The sequence below is a fragment of the Rhineura floridana genome, chromosome 11 (assembly GCF_030035675.1).
Source record: "Rhineura floridana isolate rRhiFlo1 chromosome 11, rRhiFlo1.hap2, whole genome shotgun sequence".
Lineage (NCBI taxonomy): Eukaryota > Metazoa > Chordata > Lepidosauria > Squamata > Rhineuridae > Rhineura > Rhineura floridana.
The window spans coordinates 72,565,657-72,584,915 of record NC_084490.1 but is presented as its reverse complement, the minus strand read 5'-3'; the positions used below and the strand labels follow the sequence as shown (position 1 = coordinate 72,584,915).

The 19,259-nt window shown below is 42.6% G+C and overlaps 1 protein-coding gene across 3 annotated transcripts in view; it reads left to right on the top strand.

Moving 5' to 3' along the window:
* The window catches only part of RECK (reversion inducing cysteine rich protein with kazal motifs), a 189,318-nt gene that overhangs the window by 117,031 nt on the left and 53,028 nt on the right, over positions 1–19,259 (top strand). For all 3 annotated transcript variants that reach the window (XM_061590670.1, XM_061590671.1, XM_061590672.1), the window contains 4 exons: positions 10,139–10,351; positions 13,946–14,082; positions 16,736–16,876; positions 17,774–17,962. In XM_061590670.1, coding sequence (XP_061446654.1) covers positions 10,139–10,351; positions 13,946–14,082; positions 16,736–16,876; positions 17,774–17,962 — 680 coding nt within the window. The remainder of the gene's footprint in view (positions 1–10,138; positions 10,352–13,945; positions 14,083–16,735; positions 16,877–17,773; positions 17,963–19,259) is intronic.

Genomic DNA, 19,259 nt, shown 5'->3' with positions numbered 1-19,259 from the left:
TTATAGTCCTCAGTGTGGCCACCCACCATTCCAGGCCTCTCACCTTTTCTTCCAACAGTGCCACAAGCTTGCACTTGTTGCACGTGTACGCCATGTTGTTTTCAGGCAAGAAAATAAACAACCACTGGAGCATCCTTCCCATTCATTCTCCCATCTACCTTTTGTTTCTTTCTACTTGTTTTGGAGTGGCCTGTGCTTTTTCCTGGCCTACTTCAGGGTAAACTTGAGAGTCCCACTGGTATGTGCTGCGCTGTACAAAGAGAATTAGTAATTTATTTATTTATTAGGGACCTCCCATGTCAAACTCCCCTGTCGAACTCCTTTGTCAAACTCCTGCTTACTCTCCCTGTTCACTCTGCTCTGTTAGGAGTCAGGAAGCAGAATGAGAGTCCCAGTACACACAGCTGCTGCTTGTTGCCCTCAGCAGTTCTCAGGTCACACCCTTAAGCCAATAGCTATCAGGCCACACCCTTTCCAATCAAGCTGCTATGGAGCCCTTCAGAGCACACGGCTTCAGAGCCCTCTTGGCCTTTTTCCTTTCCTCGCTACAGCTTCTTTGTCAAACTCCTGTTTGCTCTCCCTGTTAACTCACTCTGTTCGCTCACTCTCTGACAGCTGGCATGCTTTTATGTCCTCACCTGTAGACCAACTGAGACAGCTCCCTCTGCTCTACTCTGTTAGGAGTCAGGAAACAGCCACGGCCAGGCCAGGATAAGTTCCTCATCCCAGCTGAACTGGAGATACACCGGTGTTAAGTCCCTCACCTTGGTTCAGCTGGGGCTCAGCCGGTGAAATTTAAACCATTCCAGGAAAATGGTGGGTGCAGGATGTGGCAAGGAAAAACTTATACCACCTACTAAACCCTGTTCAGCTTGGTCATGTGACTTAGGGCCCAATCCTCAAACTTTGGGCTCACACTCATTTGCTGGCTCAGCTGGCAGTAGCCACTCCCAAAGGCTCCTGAATGGAATTTGGAATGGACTACCTTATGACTTCATATAGTTAGGATTGCTCTAAAAGACAATGTTGAGCAAGTGGTATCCAACAATTTAAATGTAACTTTTAATGTAAATTTGGAGTCTGATTTGATTAAAACAATTTCTAGAACAGACTGAACCTGGATGTATAACGAAGTAGCAAAAAAAGTATCTGCTGCTATAGGAAAACTTACATAAAATGCTATTTAGATGGTACCTCACTCCTGTCTATTACAGGAGGATAAGTGTTGGAGGTGTCAAGCCTGAGTGTAGATTTACAGCCCAATCCAAACCCAAGATCTGCCGGGATGAGAGAATTTGGATTTGGTGGATCTTGAGCTTTCCTGGCTTGGCCAGGACTATGCCAACACATGTCCTTCACCCTGGCTGAGCGAAAGGTACATTGGCATAAGTCCCTCATTCTGGCTCAGCCGTGGCTCAGTCAGCAGAAGCTAAGCAGGCATAACTTATACCAGTGGAAGTGCAAAAAAGCAGTGATGGTGGTGGTGGTGGTGGTGGTGGTACCGGGCAAGGAGAGGCTTACACCTGTTTCAAATCCTCTTCAGCTTGGTCATGTGACCTAGACCCCAATGCTCAAAACTCAGAATCATACTGATGTTATGCCTCAGCCGGCAGTAGCCCTTCCCACAGGCTCCTGAATCAAATTTAGAATAGGGGTGACTTGCATTTATGCTGGGCTGAGGGGAGTTGGATGCGGTGTATCTCCAGCTGAGCTGGCTGGGTCCCAGCTCTGCTGGGCTATGCTGGTGTAAGTCCCTCAGCCCAGTTCAGCCAAGACCAGTGCAAGTGGAGCCAGTGTAAGCCAGCATAAGGCCTGAAAAAGAGCATGGTGGGGGCATGTCGGGAGGGGATGAGATGAGGGGACTTAAGCCACATCCAACTTGTGTTTGGAGCACTCCTACAGGTCCTAATTCAGGCAGACTTATACAGGAAAAGGTTGGTCTAAAAATAATTGCAAAAGAAGTCAATGGAGAGGACTTACTCCCCAGTATTTGGGAGACCAGGCTTTTTCTTTCTGGTCCCTGTGCGCAGTTCCTGTCTGAGCTACCATTCAGCCAACCCAGAGGCTCCTGGATGGCAATTGGATGTGGTGGAACTTTACACCAGCTTCTCTTGCTCCAGCACAATTTACGCCGGCTTCCCCTGAGTTGGTTTGCTCTATTATACAGGTTTAAGCTACGCTGGCCTAAGTTACTTCAGCTTCCTATAGGTACGATCGCTCTGTTAATGTATACTTTCTGGCCTTCTTGGTAAAAGGTTTTGGAGTAATAAAAGTGATCACTGGATATGATCTTCCTTTAAATGTTAAAATACTGTTTTTTCCCAAGTAGCATGCCATCACGTGGCATCACGTGCCATCATCTCCTAGCGTCCGATGGCAAGAATGCAAAGGAGTCAAGATCTGGGCTGCTCCTTCCAGTCCCACTCCAGTTCATTATTGCCTTCATCCGAGGCTGTTCTCTTTATCCTTGTCTTCCTTTAGTGTAGTGAGTTTTGGTCTGCATGCTTAGGATTGTGGTACATGGTGTGGGGAGCTGTGTGAGAGTGTTCATTTTTGTTGGCTTTGTGGGGGTGATTTTTTCTTTCTTTTGGGCCCTGCTGAAGTTGTGGCAGTTTTCCAGGCTCAGCAGTGAACCCCCAGTCCTCTCCACTTCCTTCTTGGCTGCTGCCCACAGATCTCCCTGTTTGTCTTCCAGCCCTCTCCACCTCCTTTGCAGGTCTTGCAGCTGCAGCCCCGCAGATCTCTGTTTGCTTTCCAGTCCTCTCCACCTCCTTTGCATGTCTCGCGGCTGCAGCCCCACAGCCCCTCCTGGTTATTCCCAGACCTGCCTTGATTACCTTGTGGGGCTCACAGCTGCAGCCCCTAAGTCAGGCTTTCCCAACCAGTGTGCCTCCAGATGTTGTTGGACCACAACTCCCATCAGCCTCAGCTAGCATTGCCAATGGTCAGGAAGATGGGAGTTGTAGTCCAACAACATCTGGAGGCACACTGGTTGGGAAAGGCTGCCCTAAGGTCTCCTGGCCTGAACCCAGACCCAACTTTCTTCCTTGGAGGTTCACTGCTGTGGCCCTGGAGGTCCTTTGGCACTTCCCTCCCTGGCCGGAGCTCATGGCTGCAGCTCTGGCTGGCTGCTGGAGTAGCAGCACTTGCTAGTGCTTTCTTTTTACTGGAGCTCATGGCTGCAGCTCCAGCCAATTGCTGGGGGCAGTGGCACTTACTCGCGCCTCTTCCATTTTTTTTTTTTTTTGCAGAAGCCTTGTGGTTACATTTCTGGCTGGGGCTGAGCCTTTTCAGAGCTCGTGGCTGCGGCTCTGGGCTGTAGGGCCTTTCCCTCCCTTTTTTCTTGGCTGCCATTTTGCTGGTCCTTGTTCCCTTTCTTCCTGCCAGCCATTTTGTTTGCATTTTCCTGCCAATTTTGTTTCGTTGTAAGTTTTACTAGCTCCTTTCCCTTTCCCCTGCAACTCTGTTATCTTGTCCATCTCCTGCCCTCCCCCCACTTCAGACTGAAGGTAGGGAGGATATAAGAGAAGCGCAATAACTGTATTTGACCTGCAGTTTGGGCTGTCCCGCTCCCCTCTACCCTGTGTGTGTGCCTGGGTGCTTAAATCACTGCATGCCTCTACCATGTACGTGTCTCAGTGTTGGATTCATTACACCATTCTTCTAGTGTGTGTGTTGGACTTCAGGTACCGCACCCTTCTACTGTGCGCTTGTATACCATGGCAGGACCAGTGCCAATTGTGGATTCTCAATCAGCTCTCTGACATGGAGCAGCATTGTGTTTCCACCAAAACATCTCAATCCCACATGAGGTCCAAGGCACCAAAGCTGAAGGCCTCCAAGCACCGCTCCTCCAAGAACCATTCTAAGACTGTTACCAAAACCAAGCACTCCTCTACACAGCTGGCTGCCAGGTGGGCATAATATATATCTCTTCGAAGCTCGCTGAAAGCTTCCTCTAATATGGCCACTGTTGCTATGGAGGAGACTCATTCAGCAGCCTCTGCTACAGGTCAAGAGAGCCTGGCAGCCCTATTTCACTCTTCACCTGTATGGAGGACTTTGATGAGTTTCCAGTGCAGCCTTCCATTGCTCACCAGCCTCCTGCGCCTGCACTGCTGGTTCACCAGTTGCTGGCTTTTCCCTTCACTGCCAGTGAGTCCCCTGGTAATAATAATAATAATAAAACTTTATTTTTACCCCGCCCTTTTCCAATAGGACTCAGAGCGGCTTACAACTAAAAACAACATCATTAAAACATACAGAGTATATTATTAAAAAAGAATTAAACTATACGGGAAAATTAAAAACTATAAGATAAAAGTTAAAACAGCGAACAATTTAAAATAATAATCATATAATATGATCACCAAGCCTATAAGACATTAATCCTGGTCGTTCTCTGTCCCAAATGCCCGCTGAAATAAAACAGTCTTTACTTGTTGCCGAAAAGACGGCAAGGAGGGAGCTGATCGTACCTCACTCGGGAGGGAGTTCCACAACCTAGGGGCGACCACCGAAAAGGCCCTATCTCGTGTCCGCGTCAAATGTGCTTGCGAAGGTGTAGGGAACACAAGAAGGGCCTCACCTAAAGATCTCAAGTCCTGGGCAGGTTCATGTAGGGAGATACGATCTGTCAAATAGTCTGGACCTGAGCCGTATAGGGCTTTGTAGGTCAAAACCAGCACTTTGAATTGTGACCGGAAACAAATTGGCAGCCAGTGGAGTTGTTGTAACAGGGGAGTTGTATGGTCCCTGTAACCAGCCCCAGTTAGTACTCTGGCTGCAGCTCTTTGTACCAATTTAAGGTACTGCTGGGATGGGGCCCTCCTCAGCCCCTACTCACCATGTTGATGTTGCTATCCCATCTCTACCTCAACAGCTACATCTAGTGACTACAGAGCCCCAACTTTGGTCTCTGCCAATCACACAAGTACCCTTGCTAGGGTTGCAGTTGACTTCTGAATTTGTTTCTTAACTGAAAGATGCATTGCTGGGTTCCTTGTCGCAAGCTCAACTGCCAGTGCAGCCACAGAGCCAGTTCTTTCCAAATTCTGGAGTCTGGCCTTGTGCACAACTTCATGCTGAAACTGCTACCCCTCACTGCCATTCAGATGAAGGTCGAGCGATGTCTCTGAACCCCTTTGATGTCGCTAGAGGCAGAGCTATAGGCGATTTGGCAGACCCAGTGGATCCCTCCATTCCACTTGAAGCTGAAGGGGATGATTGGAGTGACGAATCAGAGATGGTGGAGGTTACCTCTCACCATCTCTTTGACTCAGCTGATTTTGTACTTTTTTGCAGGACGCTGGAAACCTTGGGCCTCCAGTCTGCTCTGTCTGAACCTACGCCTCCTCCAGTTAAGAGCACCAAGGTTCTGAGAACTCCAAAGTCTGTGGCACATTCTCTTCCTGTTCTGGACCCTCTCAATCAGTTGGTAAAGGGGGAATGGGCTCACCCTCTGCATGTCAGACAGGTTTCAGTCTTGGCTAATAAACACTATTCCTTGACTACAGAATTTGTGAATTGTCTGAAGATTCCCGCAGTGGACAAGCCAATTTTGGGTTTGGTTACCAAGTCTCTTCTCCCAAAAGAAGGGGCCTCCAATTTAAGGATCTGTCTTAACGGAGACTGGATTTTGCACTTCATAAGAACCATGATGCAATGGCATTTTCTATCTGTGCTTCTTGTGCAGCGTCTATGTTCACCAGACCTTCCATGATGTGGTTGGACAAGCTCCTGGATGACACCAGTCCTGATACTGCCACAAGTATCCACAAGTCAGCAGATTTTGTGGCTGATGCCACCCTGGATGCAATACTTTTGCGGCACGTGCTATGTTGGCAGGTGCGGTAGCATTGAGGACTCTCTAGCATTGGGATGCTGATACTATGGTCCAAGTCAACCTCTCTACAGCACCTTGCATGAGCACAATGCTGTTTGGAGAAGAGCCCTGGACTCCTGCTGGGAGGAAGGGCGGGATGTAAATCAAATAATAAATAAGAGGCTGTCAAATCTGTGTTGGTGGATCCTAAGGGTAAGTGGAAGCCGGTCTTACCCACTAATAAAAAAGAGGATCAGAGGCTGTTTAGAAGATTAGCCCCACACCGTTCCTTTGAGCCATTTTGAGGAATGTGACCTGGGGGGAGGGGCCATGATTTTCGATCCTCCAAAGACTCTTGGTCCAAGCAGTGCTTCCAGTGTAGTTCTAAAGCAGGCCCTCTTCCTCCTCTTCTGGAAAGGAAGTTCGGCAACAGAGGCGATACTAACGCCATTTCTGTTGGAGGCAGATTACTCGATTTCGCAGGAAATTGGCAACACATAACGATGGACTCTTGGGTAAGAGACTTCATATCTTATGGTTACGAAATAGAGTTTTGGATATTTCTACCAAACAGGTTTTTCTCCTACCCCCCAATCCACTCTCCAAGGAGACAGATGGTAAAGGAGGAAGCTGTATGGCATCTTCAGGACATAGTGGGTATAGAACCAGTGTTGCCAGCCGAATGCTATGTGGGGGTCTACTCCATTCTGTTTGCAGTCCCCAAGAGAGACCTAGCTGTCCTAGACCTCAAGTTTGTGAACAGGTTTGTGAGATATTGTCACTTCAAAATGGAGCCCCTAGCCTTAATCATAGAGGCCATACAGGAGGGAGACTTCCTGGCATCCATCGATCTGAAGGAGGTGTATCTCCATATTCCAATCTGGCTGGCCCACAGATGCTTCCTGAGGTTTGCATTCGGCCAACACCATTTCCTATACTGGGTCCTGCCATTCAGTCTCTCATTAGCTCCAATAATGTTCACAAAGATGATGGTCATCCTGGTTACCCACCTCTGCCTCCAGGATGTCCACATTTGTCTATATCTGGACGAGCTGTTGGTCTGGGCAGACTCCATGGATCAGTCTGTAATTCATGTTCATCGCACTGTCACAGCCCTGAGGGACCACAGGATTTTAGTCAACCTGGAAAAATGTCATCTATCTCCCACTCAATGTATTTGGTACCTGCGAGCTATTCTGGACACAGCTCAAGCCATGGTCTTCCTATTGCCAGAGCAGATCTCAGCGATCAAAGACATGGCATGGTTCCTGATGTAGTACTTGGCAACCAATGTCATGTTACTGGTGAAAGCCCTGGGCATGTTCATATCAACCATTCATATTGTCTCTTGGGTTCGACATCATACTTGTCCACTCCAATGGGCCTTACTGCAGTTTCAGTTGGATATTGCCAATTCCACGCACCTGGAGATTCGTCTTTCCCTCTCATTGCAGTCTTCCTTCCGGTAGTGGTCTTCAACTCGGAATATCCAGAGGGGGTCTCCATTCCAAGAGCCAGACTGAAATTACAACGGATGCCAGTTTGACTGGCTGGGGGTGGGGGTGCATTGCAACTCTCATTTCACACAAGGAACCTGGTCCATGTCAGAGAGAGGTCACAGCGTAAACTAACTGGAGTTAAGGGTGGTCCATCTGGCCCTTAGTCACCTCCAGCAGATGTTTCATCTGACCCATGTCCTGATCTGAACAGACAACACATGCGTGAAATCGCACTTGAACTGCCAAGGGGGCAGCAGGTCTCAGACCCTTCAGGTGGAGGCCACTCTTATATTAAATTGGGCCTAGAGACACCTGCTTTCCTTGATGGCAGAACACCTTAGCGGGGTTCTGAATGTCACTTCAGACTGGCTCATCAGGCATCAAGTGATTCCGGGGGAGCGGAAGCTGCATCCGGCAGTGTTACCCCTTCTCCAATGCCGCTTCGGCATTCTGACTGTGGATCTGTTTGCCTCGAGCCACAACATGCAGCTTCCCTGGTTATTCTTAAGGTACCTAGAGGCAAAGGCCAAGTCAGTAGATGCTTTCCTGACTCCTTGGCCAGATGGTCTCCTATACATGTTTCCCCCTGTTCCCCTGCAAGGCAGAACATTGAGGAAGCTTCGGCGTGAGTGGGCTCAGTTGGTTCTACTAGCCCTGTACTGACCACATTGCCCATGGTTCTCAGATGATCTTTCGCAGGCCCTTGGAGGCTGCCAATGAGGCCGGATCTTCTCTCACAGAGACTGATCTTGCGTCCGCGTCCAGACTGACTGAGTCTGATGGCTTGGTGTGTAAGCATACACAGCTGGTCCACGCTGGTCTATCACAGGAGGTTATTGATACCATTCTGGCCTCTAGATGGCCATCGACTAATCAAATTCACCAGAGTACATCGTCTGCATTTTGTAGCTGGTGTGCCTCCCGTGGTCTCCAACCCTCCAAAGCCACTGTCCAACAAGTCTTACAGTTCCTTCACAAAGGTTTGAAGATGGGACTGAAGCCCAACACCTTGCATTACCAAGCCTCTACTGTTTCTTCAATTTTATATGTTAATTAGTCGAACATCCCCATGGGCACTCATCCTCTGGTTAAACATTTTTTTAAGGGAGCTGCTTCGCTCTCCCTACCAATGTGTAATTGTTTTCCATTCTGGAGTTTACAGAAGGTGCTGCAAGCACTGCAGTGCCCCCCCCCATTTGAGCCCCTCAGATCTGTGCCCTTGCAAGTACTTTCCTTTTTTTAGTAGCTGTCACTTCGGCTAGACAGGTGTCAGAGTTGGGAGCACTGTCACCGGCCCGCCATCTCTGGGTATTTCATAAGGATTGAGTAGTTTTACATCCTGATCCATCCTTCCACCCCAAAGTAAGTTGTGTTTCACTGTAACCAGGACATTATACTTCTATCTTGTTGTCCTAATCCTGTTCATCTGCTTGAAAAAGCCTGGCATTCTCTAGATGTGGGCAGAGTCCTCAAGGTCTACCTTTGCCGTACTCAAGACATACAGCTAACTGAATCTTTGTTTGTATCCTTTCACCCAAGAACCCTGGGGGGGGGGAAGTGGCAAAATCCACCTTGTCTTATTGGTTGCACACTGGCAATGCCCTGGCCTACGAGTCTATCAAGCTTCCAGCCTCGCAATATCACATTCTACTAAGTCTGTGGCCACCATGGATGCATTCGCAACTGATGCACCTATTGCAGATATTTGCAGGGTGGCGGTATGGTCTACTACAGACTCATTCATCAGGCACTATAAGACAGACTACTATGCCTCTGCAGATGCTTCTTTTGGGAGGTGTGTTTTGCAACAGGTTGTTTCTCATGTATAGGCAGCAGGCAGCCCCTCCCTACTAGGGCTACTTTGGTACATCCCATGTGATGGCATGCTACCTGGGGAAAGTGGACAGTTGGTCTCATCTGAAAGGTGGTCTTCCTAGGTATCATCATGGCCCTCCCTGATGGAGGCTGCCTGGGTGTATTATTTTTTATCACTTTTTCATACACTTGTTTCATACACTTCAATTAGAGTAAGTTTATCACGTTTTAATAAGTCAAGACCTATGTGTATGTGCATGTGTTCTGGTTGTTGCTGCTCCTTTGTTTGTGCAGTTGCCTTTTTCCTTGCTGTACTGTCTGTTCCATTAGCAACTGCTGTCAAGATGTCTCACTTTGACCTCATCTCGAATGAACTGGAGTGGGATCGGAAGGAGCAGCCCAGGTCTTCTCCTTTGCATTCTTGCCTTCAGACGCTAGGAGGTGCTATAACCCACATGATGGCATGACAACTGGGAAAATCACCTTTCAGGTGAGACCAACGGTCTGTTCTTAGGTATGTAAAAGATTTGCAGAAGGATTTAGAAATGGTGAATTGGTCACTTACAGATGCAAGTCAAATAATAACAGCATTTTAGAAATCCTCCAGAAACTCCTTCTGTATCATTCTGGCATTAGTGAGTTTAAACAGTAGCATTTCTAACAAAACTTGAAGGAAGGATGTTCACTAGAAAAGTTTATTGAAAAGTGGAATTCATTTATAAATCACTGGAATAGGAAATATCAGGATAATAATCAACTGTGTATATTATTCTCATTGATATGTGTTCCAGCTGTATCATGTCGTTGTAAATTTCAATTGTTATAATACAATATGTTGATTTAAAAGTAAGATGATTTATATGTTAAGATGTATATAAATACTTGTATTTTCATTATTAACAATAATGAAATTCATGGGCTTCACATGCTCAATTGTGTATTGGATTGTGCTTAGCAGTTTTTATTATTGTATAATTATATATTGCATTTTTCCTTGAAGGCCAACTGAACTCTTCAGGAGCTGCAATGCCCAATCAGACCAAGGAGCCATGAATGATATGAAACTTTGGGAGAAAGGGAGTATTAAGATGCCATTTATAAATATTCCTGTTCTTGATATTAAAAAATGCCAGCCTGAAACGTGGAAGGCAATTGCTTGTTCACTGCAGATTAAACCATGTCACAGTAAATCTAGAGGAAGCATTATTTGCAAGTAAGTACTTTTTAATGGTCAACTTCAGTAGCTTTGTGTTTGCATGTAGAAAGGATACACTAACATGTTTTTAGATCTGGAAAATATTTTTTTAAAATGAAAGAAGCAAAGGGCACAGCTGGAAAATATAACAGTCCTTCCAATGTCGGAAAAGACTTGCAAACCTATTTTAATCTAGAACTGAGTTGAAACCAGTCAGGTTCAATTTAGACTTCACACCAAAGCTTAGTTAACATAACCAAGTTATGGAGTGATGCCTAAATTGACAAACAATGGCTTACCATCAATCAGCAGAGCAAAACTAGAAACCGTAGATTGAATTGTGCTGCTATGGTTTGTGCTGCTACTGTTTAACACGGTGCCTGAATTGAAAAACCATAGTTGAGCCATCACTCCTCCAGAGGCTGCTGGACCGTGGAGGTGGAAGTGAACTTATAAATGTGGGAAGATGAGTGTTGAGAGGATAGAAAATGAAAGCAGACGAGCAGATCTGTAAGTTCCAAGCATAGTTTGGTTTTTATGGTTACTGCAAATCATGGTTTGGCAAAATGCCTGAACTCAGTTTCAGAGGTTTGATTTTCAGATCGGGAGAACACAAATTTATTTTTCATGTTTTATGTCTCTTGAAAAATAATTTTGAGGGACCATGAATTTCAGAAGTAACCCCTAAAGGGAAAATATCTCAGTGAAGAAATCTCTTTACAATAAAAAACTTGGAAGTGCTTGTAACTCCTGCCCAGTGTGGAGAAGGTGAGATATGCTTGGTCCTGTGAGCACGATCCCACATCCAGGTGGTTTGATACAGTTTATTCGTTTTGTTCTCTGGCCAGTAACAGTGGTGGGAAGGGGTTGCAACATTCAGAAACTCTTACTAGGATATCCTTACTCAGAATATATGAAAAGCATCTCACCAAAAGCTCAGTATTAAAAACCAGCAAATGCTTTTTCAATTGTTGACAGATCATATTGATTGCTCAGTAAGCATACAGAATTCACATCTGATTTATCTGTTATAGTTACGATAGGTAATTAATACATAGCTAACAATCAGACAGGCTTTATTAAACACTGTAGGCCATCATCAAATATAAGAAATCTTTTCACTGTAATTTACATTGTTAGTAAGTCAAAACAATCATACGGTATAATATTTTAGATGCTGAGAAAGCTTGCGACCACTTGGAATGGGATTTCTTATGTCAAATCTTGAAAATTATTGGATCAGGTAATTTTTTTTATTTAGGTAGAGATAGATTGGAATGATTTGTGCCAGTTCTAATGCTTTTGTTTCTGTAAATGGGGTAAGCTCAGATCTATTCTATTTGAAAAGAGGAATTCAGCAGGGATGTTCCCTCTCCCCACTGCTGTTTGAGTCCCTAGCTGAAGCTATAAGCTCTAAATGAAACAATCAAATGGTTGTGATGGGGAAGAATGCAAGATTAACCTATATGCAATCAATGTTGTATTATTTGTAAAAGATCCTCAGCACTCACGCGGAAAGTTGTTAACCCTGATTAAAGAATTTAGTTAAGTCTCAGGCTATAAAAATAATTTCTCAAAAGCTGAATATATGGGTCTTAACCTGGATAAACCAACAAAAGAACAAACAACACAATATAAAATACCATGGAGAGATTCCCTAGTTAAATATATGCGAAAAAGGATAATGTAAAACCCTGAAAATGTAACAAAGTGTAACCATGCTAAATTATAGCATGAAGTAAAAAATTGCATAAGTTGATGGACACATAGAAACATTTCATGATTGGGGAAAACACCAGAAGTAAGTGTGATGGTTTTGCTAAAAAATATTATTTTTACTTTAAAAAATCCCATTATTGATTCTTCCACAATTAATTGATAAAATTATTGATAAACTTTGTCTTGGATGCAAAAAACCCAAGAGTAGCTGGAAAATCTTATCAAATGCAACTAAAAATGGAAGATTTGCATCTCCTGCATTTAAAAAAACAATACTATGAAGCCGCTATGTTGACAAATTTGAAAGTATGGTTCCAGATGGGCAGAGCAATCTCCCTGTATGTACAAACATGGCTCTTTTTGAGTACTGTCAGAATTTGAAATTTTAATGTTGAAGGATGAAAATATTCTATGGAATTATCATGGATATAGGTAAACTAGCAAACACTTATTTTTTATTTACTTATTTATTTATTTGTTATTTGATTTATATCCTGCCCTTCCTCCCAGCAGGAGGTTAATCTAAATAAGAAAGAGATTTCTGTATGGAATCATTAGATGTCTGGAAATGGCTGTGAAAAATTACTCCTCAACAAACTAGTGCTGCTACCCTTAAAGAAATGTTTTATAAATTTATTTTTCCATGGCATCTGACACTCTCAAGACTTAACATTTAACCTATGCTGAAGGCGCAAGGCAACAAATACCTGTTGTAAAATAAGAAACTAAGACTTCAACAGGTTATGTACTACCAGCATATCTATTAGTTATTCTGTATGGCTGTGTGAAATATCTAGTCTTATTGGATGATAGACAAATGGTTATGAACCTTCTGAATGTTACACACTAAACTATTTGTCATAACTGGAAGAAAATAAAGACCCTAGCACTAGAGGATTGGTATCTAAAGTATGTGATGTGTTACATGGTGAAATTAACTAACATGGTTAGAGTCAGGGAGGGAATACAAATTATCAGTCTTTTTATTGAAAAATAGAGTGTTTGTCTCATGTATTGGTGTAATAATTACAAGAAAATATAAATCCACATACGTTATTGGTGGTATTGTGAAAAGACAGTAGAATTTATCTGTATAGTTCACTCAGGTGTGTATAAGAAAGCATCTTATTCGTTATCTACATCTTATTATTTAATATATTTCTTATCTTTTTAATCTTTTTTAAAAACTATTACATCATATTGATATATTTATCTTAAAAATAAATAAATAAGCCAGCAAATGCCTGAGTAAATGATGAGTTTTTAAAAGGCACAAAAACAATACCAAAAAAGGTCCTTGTTTATTTATTATTTTATTTGATTGATTGATTGATTGATTTATATCCCGCCCTTCCTACCAGCCAGGAGCCCAGGGCGGCAAACAAAAGCGCTAAAAAAACTTTAAAACATCATAAAAACAGACCTTAAAATACATTAAACGTTAAAAACATTTTTTTAAAAAAGCTTTAAAAACATATTTAAAAAGGGGATTAAAAACATATTGTTTAAAAAAAGCCATATTACAAAGCAATTCCAACATAGGCGCAGACTGGGATAGGTCTCAACTTAAAAGGCTTGTTGAAAGAGGAAAGTCTTCAAAAGGCGCTGAAAACAGAGATGGCAATGTTGAACCTCAAATATATTATCTGAGCTTGCCAAGCCATTCAGTTTGGGAGTTTTTTGCAAACATATGAAATAAAGATGGCCAAATTAAAAATCACACTCTATTATAGATATGTAGTACTATTAAGGAATAATAATAGTGATATGATCAAGACCCATTTATAGGTGTGCATATGTTGTAATAAAAATTTGGCATTTTAATGCAAATATATTTTTTGTTGCAGTCATTGTGAATGTGTGTAATGTGTAAATGTTTATTTTTTCCTGAAGATCAGATTGTGTGGAAATTCTCAAGAAATGTGGAGATTTAAGCAAATTTCCTGAGGGACACATGGCTGAAAGCATTTGCGAACTTTTATCTCCAACAGACGACTTGCAGACTTGCATACCTTTAGATACATATCTTCGTAAGTACTGAAGAACAAGCCCTATGCATCAAGGCCAACGTTCACAAAAATGTCTGCAGAATTACTAAAAAGTAGGTATTTCTAGTGCTGATCCAAAAAAAGGGGGCGGTTATACAAACATTTTTACCTATACAGTAGGGCCCTGCTTTTCAGCAGCCCGCTTTTTGGCGTTCCGCTGATAGGGCAGTTTTAGTTAGAGTAAGGCCGCACTCATACAGTGCTTGATCCACTTTTACGGCATTTTTCGGGCTTCAGGCACCATTTTATTGACAGAGTTCCACTTTTCAGCGGGTATCGCTTTTCGGCAGGGGTCTGGAACGTAACCCGCCATATGAGTGGGCCCCTACTGTATATACTAAAATGGAAGCATTCTCAGCATTAACAGTCCAATAGCACTTACTTAAGAACATAACAGGAATCTGCTGATTCAGGCCAGTGGTTCGTCTAGTCCAGCAACCTGTTCACAAAGTGGCCAACCAGATGCCTGTGGGAAGGCCGCAAGTCGGACCTGAGTACAAGAGCACTGTCTCCGCCTGCTGTTTCCAGCAACTGGTATTCAGAAGAACATAAGAACATAAGAAGAGCCTGCTGGATCAGGCCAGTGGCCCATCTAGTCCAGCATCCTGTTCTCACAGTGGCCAACCAGGTGCCTGGGGGAAGCCTGCAAGCAGGACCCGAGTGCAAGAACACTCTCCCCTCCTGAGGCTTCCGGCAACTGGTTTTCAGAAGCATGCTGCCTCTGACTAGGGTGGCAGAGCACAGCCATCATGGCTAGTAGCCATTGATAGCCCTGTCCTCCATGAATTTGTCTAATCTTCTTTTAAAGCCATCCAAGCTGGTGGCCATTACTGCATCTTGTGGGAGCAAATTCCATAGTTTAACTATGCGCTGAGTAAAGAAGTACTTCCTTTTGTCTGTCCTGAATCTTCCAACATTCAGCTTCTTTGAATGTCCACGAGTTCTAGTATTATGAGAGAGGGAGAAGAACTTTTCTCTATCCACTTTCTCAATGCCATGCATAATTTTATACACTTCTATCATGTCTCCTCTGACCCGCCTTTTCTCTAAACTAAAAAGCCCCAAATGCTGCAACCTTTCCTTGTAAGGGAGTCGCTCCATCCCCTTGATCATTCTGGTTGCCCTCTTCTGAACCTTTTCCAACTCTAGAATATCCTTTTTGAGATGAGGCGACCAGAACTGTACACAGTATTCCAAATGCGGCCGCACCATAGATTTATACAACGGCATTATGATATCAGCTGTTTTATTTTCAGTACCTTTCCTAATTATTGCTAGCATGGAATTTGCCTTTTTCACAGCTGCCGCACACTGGGTCGACATTTTCATCGTGCTGTCCACTACAACCCCGAGGTCTCTCTCCTGGTCGGTCACCGCCAGTTCAGACCCCATGAGCGTATATGTGAAATTCAGATTTTTTGCTCCAATATGCATAATTTTACACTTGTTTATATTGAATTGCATTTGCCATTTTTCCGCCCATTCACTCAGTTTGGAGAGGTCTTTTTGGAGCTCTTCGCAATCCCTTTTTGTTTTAACAACCCTGAACAATTTAGTGTCGTCAGCAAACTTGGCCACTTCACTGCTCACTCCTAATTCTAGGTCATTAATGAACAAGTTGAAAAGTACAGGTCCCAATACCGATCCTTGAGGGACTCCACTTTCTACAGCCCTCCATTGGGAGAACTGTCCATTTATTCCTACTCTCTGCTTCTTAACCAATTCCTTATCCACAAGAGGACCTCTCCTCTTATTCCATGACTGCTAAGCTTCCTCAGAAGCCTTTGGTGAGGTACCTCCGACTGTGCAGGCAGAGCATAGCCATTGCAACTAGTAGCCATTGATAGCCTTATACTCCCAAGAATTTGCCTCATCATCTTTTAAAGCAATCCAAGATGGTGGCCATCACTGGCTCTTGCAGGAACAAATTCATTGTTTAACTATGCACTTTAACTTGCTTCCCCATCAGGCTTGTAGGGGAATCTTCCCAGCCATAGCTTGGGGTTCAGCAGAGCAATCTTCTCTGTCTCTTTCCATTTCCAAGGTTTCCCCAGACTCGCTAACACACACAAAAGCTTCCTAACTGGGGGAGGGTATCACTTTCCTCCAAGAGTTTCTATATCAACTGGTCTTCTCTGGACCTACATTCTTACATATGCAGATTGGTCCATACAGTGAACAACAGCCTGGCCAGCATAATTTACTTATGAATGGAACTGGTCTGACCAGTATAGCAGGTTTCTCTATTACAACTGCATCTTTTATAGGCACAGGATTATATATTGGGAGGGAACTCACAGATATCTTCCAGACCAACCCCACAATCCTATAACAATATGTTTCTTAACTTTTTGAATGGAAATGGTATACAGGACAAGTTCATGTGTAACAATAGCCCAGCTTCATAACCCATGGTTTAAAGTTGGCTTGGTTTGCCATTGACTCGAATTTATTTTTGTTCATATAGTAACAAGCCTGGAATCATTAAATGTGAAATTTAATCTTGGTATGGTTTATTTCTTCTGGCCACACAAGAAGAGGAAAGGCGAGTGCTCAAGTTTGAGGCTCTGCTCAGATTTGCAGAGGCTTATGCACACATAGTGCTTAGTCTCTATATACTTTATGCTTTTTTCAGGTCCAAGCACTTTAGGGAACATTGTGGAGGATGTCACACACCCCTGTAATCCAAATCCTTGTGCTGCCAATCAGTTGTGTGAAGTAAATAGAAAAGGGTGCCAGGCTGGGGAACCCTGCCTTCCGTATTTCTGCACACAGGGTAAGTAATATAACTGTTTGCAGTCCCGATTATATTTACAGATACGGATTTTTTTAACCACTATTGCCTGTATGTAGCATTCTTTGATCTTCGAAGAACAACTTCCAAATTTTCAGAGTTGATATTCAGGCCCTCCTTGTTTGGCTACCACCAAAGTAAGTGAGGCCTAAGAGAGAGTCTTTTTTCTTCTGTGGTGGCCAAACACCTCTGGCACTCCTCACCTGTTGGTATCCGGAAGTCTACCGCATTCCAGTCTTTTCTGTTTCAGGTAGATAGGCAATATTCAGGTGTGGGATCTTTTACTCTGTTTTTTTAAAATGTATGTTTTATAGAATTTGTTGTTTGGATTTTTTCATGGGAGTTTCAGAGAGGACTGTTTTATTTTGTTACAGTTAATATATTTTAATATTTGAGCTGTCTTGGAAGAATTTTATTTGGAAAGATGACATATAGATGTTGCCTTTTTTAAAAAACAACAACCTAAGAACTCCAGAGAAATCAACAAGGCTTTCCTCGAGTAAATGTATTTAAAATTGAGTTAGGCTCCAATCCTAATCTTATGAGCTATAAAGTAATTCCCACTGAATTCAGTGAGATTTATTGTCTGCATAAGTATGGCAGGCTTGAGGTGAGACATCTTTTATTTCTAATAAAAGTGCAGGACAGAAATTCTCAAAAGAATAAACAAACATTGATAGTTCTTGCTCAAACACACATTTCTACAAAAGAAAGGGATGCATCTTCAATTTTTTCTATACCTTCAAAATTAAAGTAGTATGCTAACCCCCCCCCTAATAATTTTGTGCATGTGTAGTTGTTATTGCTATGTATTAGCCTTTCAACATTTCTGAAACAAAATTGTCTTTCAGTTCAGTAACCCTTGCCTTCTTTACACAGGCTGCAAGTTGGGTGAAGCTTCTGATTTTATTGTCCGCCAAGGTACATTCATCCAGGTTCCATCCTCTGGAGGAGACGTTGGTTGCTATAAAATTTGCACATGTGGCCAAAGTGGACTGCTAGAAAATTGTATGGAACTGCATTGTGTTGACCTCCAAAAGTCATGTGTTGTTGGAGAGCAAATAAAAAGTAAGTACTGTTACAGGCTATTTATTTATTTAAATATTTGTATACCACTATTTTGTTAAAAACATCATAGCTGTTTATGTTAAAAACAACAACCATAGAATAAAAACATTAAAAATACACTAAAAACAAAGGTCAATTCAGAAATACAGCAGCATCTGAATGTTCCTAATGCAGGAATATATCTTATAACTATAATTAACTATAATTAAAAGGGTAAGCTGGTGGTATCTCACTGGAGCTTCACCATAATTGAGGTGAAGCCGATATTTTCAACCACTGTAGCTCCAGCAAGGTGAAAACAATGGCAGGCATACACAATTCTATCTTTATGGGAAAGCTTCAATTACAGCTAGCCCTTTGGATCCAATGAGACAGGTAATCCAATAAACTAGGGACTCTTAGACTGACCTGTTGAAAGTTATTTATAGCTAAAACACCTCAAAAGCATAACAGCTCATCCTGAGAATCATGAGAGTATCCAAAATGTTACAGGTAACCCAAAGGGGATATCTTGCCAACTCCACATAAACCAAAGCTGCATTTCCACATTTGACAGGAAGGAATCCCTTCACTCACAGGATATTGAAGACGGCGAGATAAAGCTGAATCCTACCATTTCCAATACATGTATCCAGAAGCAGCAATTAAGACCTTGACTTCGCTGTATAACATCCTTGTATCCTATGGACACTTTTAGGTCCAGACAGTCATATATTTAATACCAAAGTGCTCTTAAACCATATATTACTAATATCATATATTAACCCTATGTTACAGTAGCACATCAGAGATGTATCATGTTAACCTGCGTCTTTAAGTTAAACATGGTTAATACTTTAAAAAAAATAGTTTCACAGAAGCTGAAGTATACTTGGTCATAGATAGCTTGCCCTTATTCTATAATATTTGCATTCTGAAATTGCTACCTTCACATGTAGGAAAAATTAAATCAACTTAAATCAGTCCTTGCAAACTTGCTGCATAGACTTGCACTTTATGAATGATAAAAAGCAATGAACTTGGGCATCTGTTCAGTTGCATTCATATTACCAATGTATCACATCTTCAGATTTCTGAGCCCAGTAAATAGAAATTATATATATTTAAAACATTAATTTTTATTTACTTATTTAAGACATTTGAATTCTGTCTTTCATCAAAAGCTTCAGGGCTGATAGCAAGGTTTAAAATACAAAAATCAGAAAATAAAATCTCAATTATCAATCAGTCGAAATGTTATCAGAATAAATCCACTGTATTCCATAAATAATCCTGGGAATTGTAGTTGTTACTCCTC